This window comes from Acomys minous, assembly GCF_964271855.1.
Source record: "Acomys minous genome assembly, chromosome: 5".
Taxonomy (NCBI): Eukaryota; Metazoa; Chordata; class Mammalia; order Rodentia; family Muridae; genus Acomys; species Acomys minous.
The window spans coordinates 31286137-31306283 of NC_140494.1; the positions used below are offsets into that span (position 1 = coordinate 31286137).

General features: G+C 41.3%; 1 protein-coding gene across 9 annotated transcripts; it reads right to left on the reverse strand.

Moving 5' to 3' along the window:
* Positions 1-394: 394 nt before the first annotated feature.
* Positions 395-20147, reverse strand: LOC311598762 (zinc finger protein 431-like). 9 transcript variants are annotated; one of them, XM_084784105.1, is made up of 5 exons: positions 19276-19458; positions 11880-12006; positions 11618-11678; positions 931-1037; positions 395-572 (listed from the first exon to the last, which is right to left on the reverse strand). In XM_084784105.1, the coding sequence occupies exons 1-5, from the start codon at positions 19276-19278 to the stop codon at positions 535-537; spliced, it is 336 nt and encodes a 111-aa protein (XP_084640231.1). In that variant the 5' UTR covers positions 19279-19458; the 3' UTR covers positions 395-534. The 9 variants fall into 9 exon arrangements, with proteins under 9 accessions (XP_084640231.1, XP_084640234.1, XP_084640233.1 ...); XM_084784108.1 differs by lacking the exons at positions 395-572; positions 931-1037 and adding an exon at positions 4203-4245 and having other exon boundaries at positions 19276-19429; XM_084784107.1 differs by lacking the exons at positions 395-572; positions 931-1037; positions 19276-19458 and adding exons at positions 9077-10256; positions 19724-20147.

A 20147-nucleotide genomic window follows, 5' to 3' on the forward strand; every position in this document is an offset into this window, starting at 1 on the left:
GTAGTCTTGGCTGTCCTGAATTCGCTTTGTAGACCAGGCTGGCCTCAAACTGACAGTGATCTGCCTGCCTCTGCCTCCAGAGTGCAGGGATTAAAGGCGTGCGCCACCGTGCCCGAGCTCAATTTTACTCTTTTACATGACAGCTTAATATTGGAGTACTACCCAACACGTGAGATGCCATTTACAACCGCCACAGAATTACTCCAAATAGAACTTACACCTAAATGTTAAATGCCAAAGGGTGGCACTTGTAGAAGATGCTAGAGAAACTAGGCCTCTGAGTTTGTGTAAGTGGATGCATCTGGCCGCCTTCCCACCGAGCTCCAGGAGGACCCACAGCTGCAGCTCCCGTTGCTCCTCCCCATTAGGGGCAGTGACCCTGCGCTCACCATGTCGGTTCTTCAGATCTCGCCAGAACTCCACACAGGACCCAGCAGCAGCACTCAGAGCACATCACACTGAATGACCGAGCATGCTCAGCAAGAGCCGAACCTGCAGCACAGCACCCGGAAGAACCCTCCTCTTCTTCCGTCGTCATTGGCCAGTGACTCTTGAGTGACACGAGTACTTCCCTAAGGTTAGAGTGTGCGGAAGGGTCACAACAAAGTGGTTCCAGGTCCGGGATTCCGTTCCAGGGACAGACATTTCCGAGACCTTCAGTGATTTGTGTTTCAGTAGCACGCATGCCTGTCCTCCAATAGCCTACCCTTCTGTCTTCTGGCATTGCGTAGGCACTCCCCCCTTTCCCTCCTGGAATCAAGGAGGTTACCTTGCACAAGTCATTATTTCACTTAAATTGAGTGTACAATCTGACCCACAGGCAGAAGGGTAGCAAGGATATTAACAATTAAAGCGGGATTTTAGGAAACAAAATAAGATTTTTGTGCTGTGACTTCACGCTGGGGTCAGACAACTGCAGCTACTTTTCACCTGGTACGGACGGGACGACACCACACAACCCTGAGAGAAAAGCAGGAATCAGATGACAAACACTGCGGAGCAGGATCATTAGCCAGCACAGCTTCCTCCGTGGGAACCTGAAAAGGCAAACAAACAAGCAAAAACAAACAAACAAATTAGTAGAGAAAGGTTCTCTAGATAAACATAGCTGATAGCGTGAAAGTCTCTATGTTTGTAGAAAACCTTTACACAAGAACGGTTCATTGGGGCGTGGTGGTGCATGCCTTTAATCCTAGCTCTTGGGAGGCAGAGGCAGGCAGATCTCTGTGAGTTCTGAGGCCAGCCTCTGCCTAGGAAAGCCAAGGCTACACACAGAGAAACCCTGTCTTGAAAAAACAAAAACAAAAACAATAACAGCAACAACAACAAAAAGAGAGGCTCACAGGTTATGGTCCAACTAGTCAAACAATTCTACAAATAGAAAGTTGGGCAGGCTGTGGTGGCACACGCCTTTAATCCCAGAACTCGGGAGGCAGAGGCAGGCGGATTGCTGTGAGTTTTAGGCCAGCCTGGTCTACAAAGCGAGTCCAGGACAGCCAAGGCTGGCTTTGAACTCACAGAGATTTGCCTGCCTCTGCCTCGGAAGTACCTGGATTACAGGCATGTACCACCATGCCCTGCCCCACTCATTACACTTGATTTAATGTTGGCCAGCGAACTCAAATCTCACACAGCTTCCTCTTCATCTGTAAATCCACCAAAAGCCAGAGTGGTTGGAGGACACTCGTTTTCTTCTTTTCCTTCTCACTGACCAGACAAGGTCCAGCCTGGAAGGTGCTGCAGAGGCAGGATTGGGTGTTCAAAGCAATTCTCAATTACACAGCATGAGGCTAGCCTGGGCTTCAGGAGACATTGTTCTAAACAGAAATAACTGATCAGAAGCATTTGTGAATATGGAAAGAAATTCTTTTTTTAAAAAAAGATTTATTTATTATTTATTATGTATACAGTGCACATTAGATCACATTATAGATGGTTGTGAGCCACCATGTGGTTGCTGGGAATTGAACTCAGGACCTCTGGAATAGCAGTCAGTGCTCTTATCCACTGAGCCATCTCTCCAGCCCCAGAAAGAAATTCTTAATGACTGGGAAACGTTGGAGAAGAAAAACAAATAAGAGACAAGAGCAGTGATACATTTAAAGAAAATCTTTTTTTTTTTTTTTTTTTTTTTTTTTTTAAAGACAGGGTTTTTCTGTGTAGCCCTGGCTGTCCTGGAACTCATTCTTTCGACCAGGCTGGCCTCGAACTCACAGAGATCCACATGCCTCAGCCTCCTGAATGCTGGCATTAAAGGTATTCGACACCACTGCCTGGCAGAAGAAAATCAAATTTTAAAACTGAAATGAATAATTGACTTTTTTTTTTAAAAGTAAATATAGGGCTAAAGAGATGGCTCAGCTAATAAGAGTACTGTATGCTCTTTCAAAGGTCCTGAGTTCAATCCCAGAAACCACACGGTGGCTCACAACCATGTATAATGAGATCTGGTGCCCTCTTCTGGCCTGCAAGTGTACAAGCAGATAGAACCCTAATCCATAAAATTAAAAAAAAACTTTTTAAAAGATAAATATAATTGAAAATAAATATAATTGAAAAAATATATCACTATCTTGTTTTGCCCAATCCCTACATGAAATGTTAGCTGCGAGACCTGTAACCTGACACACACAGATACAGCCAATGGCTTGTGTCTCAAATTTCTGATCTGACAAAACTATGTCAAAAATAATTGCACATATCTCCTTAGGACAGTGCCCTAGTCGTAAATTAAATGTTCACTGGCTCAAGAGAACCTTCATACATTGTACATCCAACAACCTGGTCTGTCTTCATTTATATGGCATTAATTAATACATGCTGCAGTCTTACAGAATCACCCTCCCTGCCATAATCACCATCTTTTTCACACTGGTGACTCCAGAAGTGACTGCCTACCCTGTGTGCCCTGCTGTGCTCACAATAACCTGTTCTTCCTATTCTGGTCTGAAGGCAGAATCTGTGCTCCTCATGCAAACCCTTTTCCTCATACTGCAATGGACAGTTGCTGACATGATTCAAATGGGCAATTTTGAGACTCAGTGGTGGTACAGACCTTTAATTAGGAATTTAGTTGGTTTAATCAAGAGGCCAGCAATGTCAGTGCCCCAGGGAGCAACAGGATGGCGTCAAGGCCACCTGAGTCAACACAGGAAAACAACTCTCAGAAATATTTTTCTAAAAGGCTGGAGGTGCAGCTGTTCTAGAAGTAATATGCCTTTCCAGGAGGGAATAACTCCACATATGTAAAGATTAACCTTTAAAAAAATCACTTTTATAACAACTTCATTCAGCTCAAAGAGGGGCCAGCCAAGAACAGATTTGCATTTCATATAAGCTGTCGTTCCCTCTCTCTCTCTGATTGTTGTTGTTGATTTTCACAGAGACAGGGTTTCTCTGTGTAGCCTTGGCTGTCCTGGACTCACTTTGTAGACCAGGCTGGCCTCAAACTTACAGCGATTTACCTGCTTCTGCCTCCAGAGTGCTGAGATTACAGGACTGTGCCACCACACCCGGCCAATGTCTACAATCTTAACGAAATCATTTAGATGAATAAAGTTTACCTCTTTTATGATTTTTCCTATTTCCTGACATCAAGATATATATTATATAAAAATAAAAATATTTTTAACATATATTTAAAAACCTTAAAGCATTACAGGGCTAGAGACACTCTTCCACAAGTCTACCCAAGCTCAGTCTGTTTTTTTGGCCTTGGGTTTCTGCATCCATTTCCATCAGTTGAGGGATGAAGCCTCTCAGAAGACAGTTATGCTAAGCTCCTCTCTGCAAGCATAGCAGGTTCACTAAAAGTGCCAGGGGTGGGTCTCAAGTTGGGGCAGTCATTGGTTTGCCATGCTCTTAACCAAATAGTTAAGACAAGTTCATTCTCAGGACCAAGGTCAGGGTTTTGACAACTTCCTGTAATTCTTGCTACAAGAGGACCCAAGGGTCTAATGTTCTTAGAAAGCAGCATCCACATGCATTACTTATAGGAAGTCTCGCCGAGGCCTCATAACTAAGATTAAAACAAATGTTAAACAAATAGAAATTTGCACATGAATGTTGTTCTTGTAGACGAATTCATTCCTGTAACCCAGGTGTTAAGGCATCTAATGGCTTACCCCCAGTTTCTCTTCATCATGAACTGGTTCACGTAACAGAAAGCAAGCATGGAGGCTTGAAGTCAGAGAATGAATCCTTCTCAGCTGGTGGTATCACTGGGAAGATTTAGGAAATGCTGCCCTGATGGAGGAAATACGTCACTAGGGGTGGACTTGAGAGTTCCCAGCCACACACCATTTCTAGTTCCCATATTCTCTTTAAGGCTGAGCTCTGAGCTTCCTGCTTTAGTGGCATGTGTGACACTTGTTGCCACGACATATTCATGGTGATCCCAAATCCCTCTGGAATCCTAAGGCAAATATAATGTTTTTATAAGTTGCCTTAGACATTATGTTTTATCACAGCAACAGAAAAGGCCCTAATACAAACATAAATTTCACACCTGGATGAGTAATTTCATGTAATTGGAGAGAATTGTGAAATCTAAACACATTTCCTATTATTTAAATTCACAAGGCTTTTGTCCACATAAGTTTGCAGGTACAAACAAGATAAAGAGAGGCATCATTTAACTTGAATAGATAGTAGACACTCATGAGAGTTTTTGTCCAGAATAAATAATCTTGTATAATTTAATGCAAGTGGGTAGGATAAAGACCTTTGTTGGGGGATGGTCTGATGTACTTTGATGCTAATTATTGCTTGCTGTCTCTGTGACTTACCTTTTGCTTAATAAAAAGCCATCTCATCTGGTGAGGAAAAAGGAGATAGGTGGGGCTAGGAGAGAGAGGAATTCTGGGAAAAAGAAAAACCACCAGGAGGAGAAAGAGAGAGACCTGAAGTGAAGAGAGGAAGGCCGCCAAGGGTTAGCTGGAGGAGAAACACGTGGCCGGCAGAGTGGATGGAGAATCCAGCCCAGATGAAGAACATTAGCAAGTATTTGGGATTATGGATGGGAGGTAGCTTGATAGAAGTTATTAGAAGCAGATGGCGTGGGATTGAGGCAGGGATCCCGTACCTCCCCCACTATGGGAGGTAGTTTAGAGGATTGATATCTGCCCTGCCCCAGGTTAACTAAGGCTATTTTAAAATGTAAAAAGTGTCTGTGTCTTGATTGATTGCTAGCTTAGCCTACTGATAATACAAATAATAAATGTAATTTAAAAAACAATAGACCTTACCAAATCTTTTATAGTCATAGACTGCCTTCAGTATGAGTTCTTTCAGGCCCTCAAAGACTATTCTGATATGCAAGTCTTAATATAGTGATCACACACTAATGATGTTACCCTTGTGTGATTTTTTTTTCATGATTGAAAAGACTAACTTGTGCTGGGTATGGTAGCACACACCTGTAATCTCAGCATTTGTGAAGCAGAGGCAGGTGGACCTCTGTGAGTTCAAGGCCAGCCTGATCTACAAAGTGAGTCCAGGACAGCCAAGGCTACATGGCTACAGGGGGAAACCCTGTCTCAAAAATCCAAAAAAAAAAAAAAAAAAAAAAAAGGTATTTCACAAATTAACAAAAATAAAAATCTGATATAAGTATCTGATATAAGTGAGGAAGTAATGAAACTATTCCAGGGAATGTTATGTGTCATTATATGGGACCAGGTGTGACGCCTGGGGACCATCCCCACTCTCTGTTATCTGAGCTTCAGTACTCAGCATTGCCTCTAGAGCTGAGTTTCCCTGCCCACAGCCCCTGTAGATACCACAGAGTATTTCCCAGGTACACTTCCCTTTCTGCCTCATCTCTATGTCCATGCCCCTAACTATGGGCAGGCACTCCCTGGTCAAACGCAGGCCATGCTTGCCAGAAGACTAGGTAGTCTGTCCAAAGACCTACTCCACTATCTGGCGCCCCAGAGCCAATTTCACAGTCACCATCAGCACTGGAACAGAACACTAGGGACATGACTTCTGTGCATCCCATGGACCATCCTCACCTAACCTTCCTTTCCCACCTCATCTGCACCTCAGCCTCCACTTGGACAGGCACCCTTTGCTCAACCACATGCCACACCTGCCAAAACACAACATATGCAGTCCACTGATGTACCACACTGTCTGTTACCTGAGACCCAATTTTCGCAGCTGCTCTTAGCCCTGGAATAGAACGCCAGAGGCAGCTTCCCCATCCTACTGCCCACACCTACTGTGGATCCCTAAGATCTTCTCTCCCTGGCTTTCTCTTTCCCCAGCCTCCAACATCAGCAAGCATCCCCCTGTGAACACAGAAGCCAAGCAGGGCAGTAAAAAGGGCACTACTTGGCCAACATCCTCTCAAAATGTAGAAAACAAACAAAACCCTTAAAAAATTCCCACCCAACCAAGTCAAATCCAGAAATAGACACCTAGACCAACAATCACCCCAAATGCAGATGGATAAACGCCAGCTAGGAACGTCATCAATAATGGCCAGGGAAATATGTCACCAACAGAGACAAGCTGTCCTACCACAGCAGGTCCTGAATATTCCAACAGGCTGAAGTATAAGAAAAGACCGTAGAACCAACTGAATGAAGATGAAAGAGGTCCTCAAAGAGGAAATCAGTAAATCCTGTAAAGAAATTAAAAAAACACATAACAACACATAGTGCCTTGCAGAGATTCCTTAGGTCTTTTGATGAAAGCTTGACTGTGCTTTTGTGCTTTTGTTCTTTGGTTTTTCTCTCCATCCCTTTATTCTTCCAAAAAAATACTGTACAGGCTCTTGGTTGTTGTAGCTTTGTGTCATATTGTGTCACAATTTCTTCATGATCTTATTGGAAAATAGTTCTTCCTCATGGCACATAGCTTTGGAATCCCCACTTAGGCAGATGTAGATTTACAGGGAAAATCTTTTTTTTTTTTTTTTACCATAATGTATGATTCAAAAAATAGATTTAAAAGATGCAGCAATGCCACAATTCTCACACATACAAAGGACAGAGAACACAAATACAGAAAACATCAAGGAAAAGTCACCTAACAGTTACTGTTCTTACACAAACACCTCTGCTGAGCTAGTCTAACCTCAGAACACAGCTGCTTTTCCTGTTGAATAATATGGTTCAGAGGAAGGCTATGGCTGCTTCTACCCAGGACCAGAAAGGAATGAATTTACCTTATCCTGGCTACTGTCTCAGGGCTGTGATATCACTGTAGAGAACTCCAGGTTGTTGTTGTTGTTGTTGTTGTTGTTTTTAAAGATTTATTTATTATTTATATGGTATTCTGCCCACATGTGTGCCTGCCCACCACAAGAAGGCATCAGATCTCATGACAGGTGGTTGTAAGCCACCATGCGGTAGCACGGTGACAAATATGGGTCCAATTGCATTTTTCTACATGTAAACATCCAGTTAGACCAGCACCATTTGTTGAATATGCTATCTTTTTTCCAATGAATAGATTTGGCTTCTTTGTCAAAAATCAAAGTGACCATATGTGTGTGGATTCATTGCTGTGCCAGTACCATGCTGTTTAATTACTGTTGCTCTATAGTACAACTTTAGATCGGGGATGGAAATTCTCCAGAGGATTGTTTATTGTATAGGATTGTTTTACTTATTCTGGGTTTTTTGTTTTTCCATATGAAGTTGGGAATTGATCTTTACTACATCTGACAAAGGTCTAATACCCAAAATATATAAAGAACTCAAGAAATTAAACACCACCAAAACAAATAACCCAAGTGAGAAATGGGGCTCAGAACTAAACAGAGAATTCTCAAAAGAGGAATATGGAATGGCTGAGAAACACTTAAAGAAATGTTCAACGTCTTTAGTCATCAGAGAAATGCAAATCAAAACAACTCTGAGATTCCATCTTATACCCATTAGAATGGCTAGGATCAAAAACTCAAGTGAGAGTTCCACTTTTTAATGAGCAACTGGAATCTGGCCCAGAAGTAACCTAGGCTGCCTTGGGCAGGAATCATTCTCAAGAGTAGAAACCTTGGGCTGGAGAGATGGCTCAGAGGTTAAGAGCACTGTCTGTTCTTACAAAGTTCCTTAGTTCAATTCCCAGAAACCACATGTTAGTTCATAAACATCTATAGTGAGATGCCCTCTTCTGGTATTTAAGCACACATGCTGTATAAATAAATAAATAAATAAATAAATAAATAGAAACCTTGCACTTCCTGTTGTCATGGCCCCAAAATTCTGGAGGTACAGGGTATGGGTACTTCCCTGAGCCAATCACAGTCTCCCTTGGTTCCATGGGCCTTTTACCCTACCATTGACCATTCCCACCGTGGATGACTTTGAAATCCTGAAAGTCCTGTCTCTACTTCCTAAGCACCAGGATTACAGTCCTGTGCCACCATGCCTGGCTCAGGTGGCCTCCACTTAATTTAGTGAGTCATTAGAATTACAGGAAGAGTTTAAGATGAGCAGTTACACTTAAGCATGGTCAGAAATGACTGCGAGCCTGGGTTTCACCATCTGTAGAGTAAGGACAGAACTCTGCCCTAGTCCTTTGATGACTTACAACAGACTCAGAAAAACAAACAGTATTCCTCATGGTTGGAAGACAGTGGACTTGAATATTTATTATACTTGAATAAACTGTTGATAATTTTCAGAGTTTTTCTCTACGATAAATGATCTTGTGGAACTTAATGTAAATGGGTTGGCTAAAGATTTACCAAGTCCTTTATAGATAGCCATCAGTATGAGTTCTGTCAGGTCCTCAAAGACATCTGTGATGTGCAAAGGCATTAACAGATTGATTATGCTGGACGTGGTGGTGCACGCCTTTAATCCCAGCACATGGGAGGTAGAGGCAGGCAGATTGATGTGAGTTCCAGGCCAGCCTGGCCTACAGAGCGAGTCCAGAACAGCCAGAGATAACATAGAGAAAGCCTGTCTCAAAAAACCAAACCAAACCAAATCAAAAACCAAAAACCAAACCAAAACAAAAAAACCCTAAAAAAAACTAAAAAACAAAAAAATCCACAAAAAATCAAACCAAACCAAACCAAATCACCACCAACAAAAACCCCCAAAACCAAAAAACAAGATTGATTACACACTAAAGGTTTTACTCTTGTATAAAGATTAACACAAAGTGCAAAAGTTAACTACATTTTTAGGGTTTCTCTGCAGTATTGCTTTTTCTCATGATTTTGGAGACTCCTGCTACAGGCATAGGCTTTACCACATTGCTTACATTTGTAGGGCTTCTCTTCACTGTGTGTTCTTTTATGTATTAGGAGATAACTGTGACATGTAAAGATTTTACCACATTTATCACATTCATAAAGTTTCTCTACAGTGTGTGTTTTTTTTATTAGGACATATCCGTAACATGCAAAGGATTTACCACACTGATCACACTCATAAGACTTCTCTCCACTGTGTGTTCTTTCATGTATTAGGAGATAACTGGACTCTGCAAAGGCTTTCCCACACTGGTTACATTTGTAAGGTTTCTCTCCAGCGTGTGTTCTTTTATGTCTTATGAGAGCCCTGTTATATGCAAAGACTTTCCTACATTGGTTACATTCATAGGGTTTCTCTCCAGTATGTGTTCTTTTACGTATTAAGAAACTATTGCGTTGCAAAAAGGCTTTTTCACATTGGCTACATTTGTAGAGGGTCTCTTCATTATGAATTTGTTCATGCCTTTGAAGATGACTGAGACATAAAAATGCTTTATCATGTTGATTATATTTGTAGGATTTCTCTCCAGTATGAATTCGTTCATGCCTTTGAAGATGACTGTGACGTGCAAAGGCTTTCCCACATCAAAAGGTTCCTCTCCAGTATGTGTTTTTTTATGTCTTCGAAGAGTACTGCATAGTGAAAAGGCTTTACCACACTGATTACATTTGTAAGGTTTCTCTCCAGTATGTGCTCTTTTATGTTTTCGGAGACTACTGGAATCTGCAAAGGCTTTCTCACACTGCATACATCCACAGGGTTTCTCTCCAGTATGTGTTCTTGTATGTATTAGGAGACTACTGTGTTGTGAAAAGGCTTTATCACACTGATTACACTTGTAAGGTTTCTCTCCAGTGTATGTTCTTTTATGTCTCATGAGATCACAGCGATGTGTACACTTTCCCACACTGGCTACATTCACAGGGTTTCTCCTCAGTATGAATTCTTTCATGCCTTTGAGGATGACTGTGACGTGCAAAGTCTTTACTATGCTCAGTATATTCAGGGGGTTTCTCTCCAGTATGGCTTCTTCCATGCCTGTGAAGATAACTGTCACATGTGAGAGCTTTACTACATTCATTACACTGATGAATCCTTTTATCCGTATGAACTAATTTTGCAGTTTGGTCTAATGGTAAAGAGAAATCAGATTTTAAGCTTTCTCACTTTGTTTACATTCATGGTGCTCCCCTTCAGTGTGCATTGTTTTTCATCTTTGAAGCTACCTGTGAGGATAAGAGCATTTATTATATGGCTCACATTTAGCGTCTTTTTCCTATGAGATTCTGCCATATGTTTGAAGATAATTGGAAGAGCTCAGAGCTTTATCACACTGATTGCATTTATAAATTTTCCTCTAGTGTGGGTCATACACGCTACATTTGCAAAGTGAACCGGAACAGAAAAATTTCCACATTCCTAGTACTCACAGGGATTTTTCTGCAGTGTGAACTTGTCGATGTATTGACAATACAGTTAGGAAACCAGTTAATTGTAAACTTGTATCACATTCAACAAGTCTACTCTAACTGGGGACTACTATCTATCTTCTAGTTATTTGGGAGAGAGATACATTGCTTCTTTCAATATCCCTTGTGCATATATTACTTGTATCCATTGTCACATTATATACGGTACCTATGAAAGAAAAAAGAAAAGGTTTCAACACTTCATTCACAGAGTTTGAATTGTATGTATGTATGTATGTATGTATGTATGTATGTATGTATGTATGTATGTATGTTTTTTCTTTTGTTTGTTTTAGTTTTGTTTTGCTTTTGGAGACAGTGTTTCTCTCTGTAGCCTTGGCTGTCCTGGACTTACTTTGTAGACCAAGCTTGCCTGCCTCTGCCTCCTGAGTGCTGGAGTTAAAGGCATGTGCCACCTAGCCTGGCTCAGAGTTTCACTTTTTGTCCCTCATAGACATGTGGTATAGGGATTAAGGTTTCTTGAAAGCAACCTTCTGTCCTCCCATATAAACTGCCCCTCTCACTAAACTTAGCAACATCACTTCAAGTAACACCAATTTTACTATGGTCTATTTGCTTATTAGAAGGTTTCAGACACATACTCATCATCTATTCAACGGTACACGTTTTGCAATATCTGAGTGGCATAAGACTATAGGGATTGGCAGTTCTACAGCATAGCTCTAAATGGGCTATGAATAAAATGGTGATTCCATTAAGACATTGTTTCCTTGTCTTCTTTCTTAAAGGAATGCCTTGAAAACACAAATCAGATATCTGACATTGAGATGCATGGTTTTGTGAGACTTTAATAATTATCAATACACTAGAAGCTGTGTTTATTTACACTGTAGCTTTTCCTTAAAACATCCACGGCACATTAAAATGTCTTCAGAGGCATATTTGTGTCAGCTTGCACATGGAAATTACCTTCCATGTCTTCTAGACCTTTGACGATGTTCTTCAATATTGTGGTCTTCCCAGTTATAACCTAAAATATAGTATCAGAAAATGTATGATATGTTACTGAAAATTAAGCAAAGTTACTATCTTCAATGAATCTTCAATAAATAAATCTGATTTATGAACCTAATTCTTCCCCCTTCTCAGTTGACATTACAGAAGATCATCAATAACAAAGACAATGTTGTCCTCTTATTAAAAAAAAAAGAAAGAAATTTCACAGTCTTACCTATGGCAGTGAGGTTTCTGTAGGTCTCCAGCATCACATCTTTGTAGAGACTCTTCTGGGAAGGATCCAGCAAAGCCCACTCTTCCTGAGTAAAGTTCACATGCACATCATCATAGGTCACTGCATCCTAAAACATCACATATATGAGTACAACAGAAAGCATGATAGTGACAACATTGGAAATGCACTTTACTGAAAACATATTCATGTATTTTTGGTTCTTCCTCCACTCACTTCCTGACAAAGATGTTCTAATATAATTACCAAGTCTCAACAGATACAAGAAGATTGAAATAATACCTTGTATCCTATCAGATCATCATGGTCTAAGGCTCCAACAACAACAGAAATAACAAAAAGCCTACACACATGGAAACTAAATAACTCTCTACTTAATGACACCTGGGTCAAGGAAGAAATAAGAAAAGAAATTAGGGACTTCCTGAAACTCAATGAAAATGAAGGAACAACATACCCAAATATGTGGGACACATTGAAAACAGTGCTAAGAGGAAAATTCATAGTATTAAGTGCCTTTAAAAAGAAACTGGAAACATCAGATAAAAGCAACTTAACAACACATCTGAAAGACCTAGAAAAAAAAAAAAAGAAAAGGAAACATCCAAGAGGAGTAGACATCTGGAAATAATCAAACATAGGCTGAAATCAATAAATTAGAAACAAAGAGAACAATTCAAAGAATCAACAAAACCAGGAGCTGGTTCTTTGAGAAAATCAACAAGATAGACAAACCATTAGCCAAACTAACTAAAAGGAAGAGAGACACTATCCAAATCAATAAAATCAGAAATGAAAATGGAGACATAACAACAGACACTGAAGAAATACAAAGAATCATAAGATCCTACTTCAAAGGCATATATGCCACAAAAATTTAAAAATCTAAGGGAAATGGACAATTTTCTTGATTGATACCACTTATCAAAACTGAATCAAGATCAGATAAACAATCTAAATAGTCCTATTTCCCCTACAGAAATAGAAGCAGTCACTAATAATGCCCCAACCAAAAAAAGCCCAGGGCCAGATGGTTTCATCAGAGTCCTACAGACCTTCAAAGAAGAGCTAATATTGATACTCTTCAAACTACCCCAAAAGATAGAAATGGGTGGAACATTACCAAACTCATTCTATGAGGCCACAGTCACTTTGATACCTAAACCTCACAAAGAGCTAACAAAGAAAGAGAATTTCAGACCAATTTCTCTTACGGACATTGATGCAAAAATACTCAATAAAATGGTATATACTCACTTATATCTGCATACTAGCCCCAGGGGCACGTCCCACGAAAGCCTTCACTTACCAGGAAACCGAGACAGAGGGGAGGCCATTCTATTGGGACTCTAGATGAGAGAAGCATGGGAGAATGGCAAAGTAGAAGGATCCAGAGGGTCCTAGAAACCTACAAGTAGAACATTATGATAGGCAGATTTGGGCTCAGGGGTCCCGCTCAAACTAAGGCACCAGCCAAGGACAATACAGGCGGTAAACCTTAAACCCCTACCCAGATCTAGACAATGGACAGAACACTCTCCACAGTAGAGTGGAGAGTGGGATATTACTTTCTCACATACTCTGGTGCCTCACCTTTGACCATGTCCCCTGGAGGGGGAGACCTGGTGGCACTCAGAGGAAGGACAGCAGGTTACCAAGAAGAGACTTGATACCCTATGAACATATACGGTGGGAGGTAATCCCCCTCAGGAACAGTCATAGGGGAGGGGAATAAGGGGAAAATGGGAGGGAGGGAAGAATGGGAGGATACAAGGGATGGGATAACCATTGAGATGTAATAAGAAAAATTAATAAAGGAGAAAAAAAACTCGCAAAACAAATACAAAAATAGATCAAAGATATCATTCACCATGACCAGGTAGGCTTCATTCCAGACACGCAGGGATGGTTTAACATACAGAAATCCATCAATGTAATCCACCAGATAAACAAAATGAAAGAAAAAAAAACACATGATCATCTCCTTTAGATGCAGAAAAAGCATTTGATAAAATCTAACACCCATTCATGTTTAAAGTTTGGAGGGACCAGGGATACAAGGCACATATCTATACATAACAAAGGCTATATACAGCAATCCAATAGCCAAAGTCAAATCAAATGGAGAGATACTCAAGGAAATTCCTCTAAAATCGGGGACCAGGCAAGGCTGCCCACTTTCTCCATATCTCTTTAATATAGTTTTGAAGTTTTAGCTAGATCAATAAGATAACAAAAGGAGATCAAGGGGATCCAAATGGGAAACGGAGAAGTCAAATTATCCCTATTTGTAGATGATATGATAGTGTACATAAGTGACCTCCAAAATTCCGCCAGAGAACTTCTACAGCTGAAAAACACGTTCAGCAAAGTGGCTGGATATGAAATTAACTAAAAAATGTCAGTAGCCTTCCTATATACAAATGATAAACAGACAGAGGAAGAAATTAGGAAAACTACACCCTTCATGATAGCCACAAGCAATATAAAATATCTAGGAGTAACTCTAACCAAGCAAGTGAAGGACTTATTTGAAAAAAACTTTAAATCTCTGAGGAAAGAGATTGAAGATGACATCAGAAGATGGAGGGATCTCCCTTGTTTGTGGATCGGGAGAATTAACATAGTAAAAATGACCATCTTACTAAAAGCAATTTACAGATTCAATGCAATCCCTATCAAAATACTTACATATTTAAAAAAGACATTGAAAGATCAATTCTCAACTTCATATGGAAAAACAAAAAAACCCAGAATAGCTAAAACAATCCTGTACAATAAAAGATCCTCGGGAGGAATCTCCATACCTGATCTCAAGCTGTACTATAGAGCAACAGTAGTTAAAACAGCATGGTACTGACACAACAATAGGCTGGTTGATCAATTGAATTGAATCAAAGACCCAGAAATGAATCCACACAGATATGGACACTTGATTTTTTACAAAGAAGCCAAATCTATTCAATGGAAAAGGGATAGCATATTCAACAAATGGTGCTGGTCTAACTGGATGTGTACATGTAGAAAAATGCAATTGGACCCATATTTATCACCATGCACAAAACTCAAGTCCAAGTGGATTAAAGAACTCAACATAAAACCAGAAACACTAAATGTGTTAGAAAAAAAAAGTAGGGAAGAGCCTGGAACGCATTGGCACAGGAGATAACTTCCTGAACAGAAAACCAACAGCCCAGGCCTTAAGGTCAACAATTACTAAATGGGACCTCAAGAGGCTGAGAAGCTTCTGTAAGGCAGAAGACTCTGTCAACAGAACAAAGTGACAGCCTACACAGTGGGAAAAGATCTTCACCAACCCTACATCTGACAAAGGTCTAATATCCAAAATATATAAAGAGCTCAAGAAATTAAACACCACCAAACCAAATAACCCAATTAAGAAATAGGGCTCAAAACTAAATAGAGAATTCTTAACAGAGGAATATTGAATGGCTGAGAAACACTTAAAGAAATACTCAACGTCCTTAGTCATCAGAGAAATGCAAAGCAAAACAACTCTGAGATTCCATCTTATACCCATCTGAATGGCCAAGATCAAGAACTCAAGTGACACCACATGCTGGTGTCACATTGCTGGTGGGAATGCACACTTGTACAACCACTTTGGAAATCAATCTGGTGCTTTCTCAGAATACTGGGGATAGGGATACCCCAAGACCCATCTATTCCACTCCTCGGAATATAACCAGAAGATGCTGTAGCACACAAGGACATATGCTCAACCATTTTCATAGCAGCCTTATTCCTAATAGCCAGAGCCTGGAAACAACCTAAATGTCCCTCAGTGGAAGAATGGATAAAGAAATGGTGGTACATTTACACTATGGAATACTACTCAGCTATTAAAAACAAGGAAATCCTGAAATTTGTGGGCAAATGGATGGAACTAGAAATGATCATATTGAGTTAATTCAGACTCAGAAAGACTCACATGGTATATACTCACTTATAATTGGACACTAGCCCAACAGGGATATTCTCTCAAAGTCTTAACTTACTAGGAGATTGGGATAGATGCGGGACCTCCTACTGGGACTCTAGGTGAGGGAAATATGGGAGAATGAGGAAATAGAAGGACCCAGACAGTCCTAGAAACCTACAAGAAGAACATCATGATGGACAGATCTGGACCCAGGGGGATCTGCTCAAAATACTGTACCAAGGACAATACATGCAGTAAATGTTGAACCCCTACCCAGATCTATCCAAGGGAAGGGACATTATCTACAGTTGTGTGGAGAGTAGGGACTGACTCGGACATAAACCCTAGTGCCCCATATTTGACCACTTCCCCTTGGTGGGGAGGTTTTGTGGCTCTCAGAGAAAGAATAAGAAAGCTACTAAGATGAGACTTGATAGGCTGCGGCCATATGGTGTGGGAGGAGGTCTCCTTCTGTCACAGACCTAGGGGATGGGAATAGGGGTGTAGGAGGTAGGGAGGGAGGAGTGGGAGGAGACAAACAAGGGTATAACAATTGAGATGTAATCTGAATAAATTAATAAAAAAGGGAAGAAAAAAAAAAGAAAAGGAACCAATATATCTGATCAACATGTTTGTGAATCAGGAACTATTGAGGACTTGCTTACTTGAAGATGATGCCCCAACATTATAGAGGGTTTTGGGTGACTACTCAGGAAGCAAACTGTCTCTGTCATTTTCTCACTTGGGAAGCTGCTAATGTGCACCCCCTGTATACTCAGGTAATTAATTTTATTCCTTCTCACCTCTCTGAGGGGGTTGAAGATCAGATAGTTTGGTTTTACAATTAAGCTTAGTTGTTTAGTGGTTAAGTTGTTTTTAGGTCTAGATAGATGTTTTAAGTTGATAATGAGGAGATATGATAGATACGGATTTGTATTCAGAATTTTAGACACACCAAGATAGAAAGGTGTTCTCTTTAAGGCTGCCAAGTACAAATAGCCAAAACACTAAGAATGTAACATTTATATAACTCCTGATTATTTTGGGGTTCTTCTTGCTGTATGTGGTTTATTGTATATATGTGTAATAATAAAAACGTATATGTAAAAAATAAAAAATATGTAAAATAATATAAAAAGATACATATATTTGAAAAATGCATCACTTATATTAGACGTGTATATAGGTGTAATAATATAAATGTATATGTAAAATATAAGAAATATGTAAAATAATATAAAAAGAAAAAAAAGATACATATAATTGAAAAATGCATCACTTATATTAGATGTTGCTCCTGTGTGCAATATTAGCTGCTGAAACCTGTGACCTGACACACACAGCTACAGCCAAAGGCCTATGTCTAAAATCTCTGAGCTGACTTAACCATGTTAAAGAGGATTGCACATTTCTCTATAGGACTTTCCGTAACTGGAAATTTAATAATCATTGACTCTAGCTAACCTCTCCAAACTGTACACCCACCAATATGGTCTGTTTCCATTCATATGCATGAATTAATACATGTTATGAAATTTAAAAATCACCCACCCTGCCCCAGTCAGGTCTTTCTTCATAATTGTGACCCCGGAAGCTGACTGCCTTACACTTTAGTCTGTGACACAGCTATTGCCTGCCCTGTTTCACCCTGCAGTGCACACTGTAAACTGTTCCTCCTGTTCCAGTGAGGGCAGAAACCATGCTCCATGTGCAAACCCTTTCCTGTGACTGCAATAGACGGTTCATTACATGACTCAAATGGGTAATTTAAAAATTCTGTTGTGGTGCTGTCCCTCAATGTAAGACTTTAGAAAGTTTAATCAGGAGGAAAGCAAGGTCATTACTGAGAGAAGCAACAGACTGAGATCAAGGCTATCAGTCAACATAGCTTGTCTCAGAAACATTTTTTCTTTTTTCTTTCTCTTTTCTTTTTCTTTTTTTAATACAAGGTTTCTCTCTGTAGCCAGGACTCTCTGAGTACTGAACTCACTTTGTAGACCAGGCTGGCTTCAATCTGCCTGCCTTGGCCTCCTAAGGTCCAGATGGTGCTAAGTGTAGTGTCCCAGAGGATGTAAAGATAGGAAAAGTAGAAGTTAGGATGTAAAAAAGCTGGGGTGGAGAGAGGTTGCACAAGTCTGGCTATGTCAAGTAAGCATCTTAAGAAGAGCAGCTTGTCCACTGCTTCCAGGGGAGCAATGGAAGCAAACAGGAGACTTCTAGGAAGGCAGCAGAAACTATCATACAAGGGGACAAACTCAGGAGGATCTAATATAACAATGATGCACAAGGGAACACTGGGCATCCTAAGGGCATTACTGACCAAGCCCACAGTGGCCTTGGGACTGATCACCACAGCCCCATGTGGTGGGAAGGGTTGGGTGCCCAGGATCTGAAGCAAGCCCTCCCCAAAGGCCCTGGCTCCAGTCCAATACCAGCTCTCCCAAGCATATTCTGGTTTTAGAGAAGGAACTCTGGCTTTTTTCATTCTATTCCTCTGGCCTTAAGGAAAGCTACCAACGCCTAGGCCCCAGGTTGTTAGTAGCTCTGCCAATCATGTTCCTGGGTTTGAGAAGGTGCTAAGTCATTCTTCATACACGAGGACCTCAGGAAAAAGCTATGCTTCATCAACTCGTCCTCAACACAACAGTGTTTTTCCTTTTCAAAGGTGTCACCAGATGGCTTGCCCATGGGCCAGAACTTTGCTTTTCTCAGAGGAAACCTGGACCTTTATGACAACACCAAGCATTAGTGTTGCTTGTGACCCTGTAATGCCCACTTGAGCAGCTTGTTAGAGTCCTGCTCTTTGATATGAGGACGGGCCTAGAGGCTGATTATAAATCAGAGTTGTCTCCTTTGTTATGGTTTAGAGTAATATTTCTGGACAATCCTGTTGAGCAAACATGAGTATCCTAGCATCCTAATCTCTAGCAGGCTCGGCTAGCATACTACTCCTCTGTGGGGTGTTGTAGAGGCTGCCGTCCCTCAGCCAAACTCTACTTGGTGTCCCTTATTTCCTAAGCACTGGTGAATCCCTTATATCATCAATTTCACTCTTTTACACCACAGCCTAATACATCACACCCAACATGTGAGACGCCATTTACAACCTCCACAGAGTCACTCCAAACAGATCTTACACCTAAATGTTAAATGCCAAAGGGTGCAACTTGTAGAAGATGCTAGAGAAACTAGGCCTCTCTGAGTTTGGTGTCCTGCCCAGCATGTTTCTACACACAAGCCCCTGCTCCAAGTGCTTTGTGCAGATGCAGCTCCCGTAGTGAAGTCACTCAGATGTCACTGTGGGGTCCAGGGAACAAATAGGACCACAAGGAACCCCACAAGTGGCTGCTTCTGGCCCTTGTTTCCCACTCGGCCCGGGGAGGACCCACCACCGAAGCTCCCGTCCCCGTTTAGGGCCAGTCACTCTGTGCTCACCATACCATCGCTTCGGATCTCTCCTGAGCTTCTCACAGAACCTAGAAGCTGGCCTGAGAGATCATCACACTAGCTGCTAAAGCCAGTTCAGCAAAGGAGCTGAAACTGCAGCAAGGCACCCGGAAGAACCCTCCTCCTCCTCTGACACGAGGGTCCGCCTGGAGGCCGTGATTGGACAGTGAGTCTTGAGTGACATGAGCACCTCCCTTAGCGTTAGAGCCTGCAGAAAACGCACAGCATAGCGTTTCCAGACCAAGATTCCAGTCCAGGTCTGACCGTTTTTTCCCCATCTGCAGGGATTTGCATTTCAGTAGCATGGTGTCTGACCTACCAGTCTGTATCCACACCCAGGCCCAGGGAAGATCTACCACTCCAGGCCCGACCACTTCAGCCCCACGCTGCTCAGCCGCCAGCTCCTCCCCTCTGTGGGCAGTGACCCTGTGCTCACCACACAGAGCCTTCAGAGCTTGCCTCAGCCAGATCAGAGCACTCAGCAGACACCTCCCCTTCTTCCTCCTGGAATCACGGTGACAGCGTGCGCAGTCCGTTATTCAACTTGCAGCAGAGTGGACATTCTGACCCACAGGTGGAACGGTGCCACGAGTATTAACAATTAAAGAGTGAGTTTTAGAGTCCCGCGTGGTGGCGCACGCCTTTAATCTCAGCACTAGGGAGGCAGAGATAAGTTGATTGCTGTGAGTTCCAGGCCAGCTTGATCTATAAAAGCAAGCCCAGGACAGCCAAGGCTCCACAGAAAAACTCTGTCTCGAAAAACAAACAAAACCAAAAGAAAGAGAGATTTTTAGGAAACAAAATACGATGTTTGTGCTGTGACCGCACGCTGCGGTCAGATAAACTGCAGCTACTTTTCA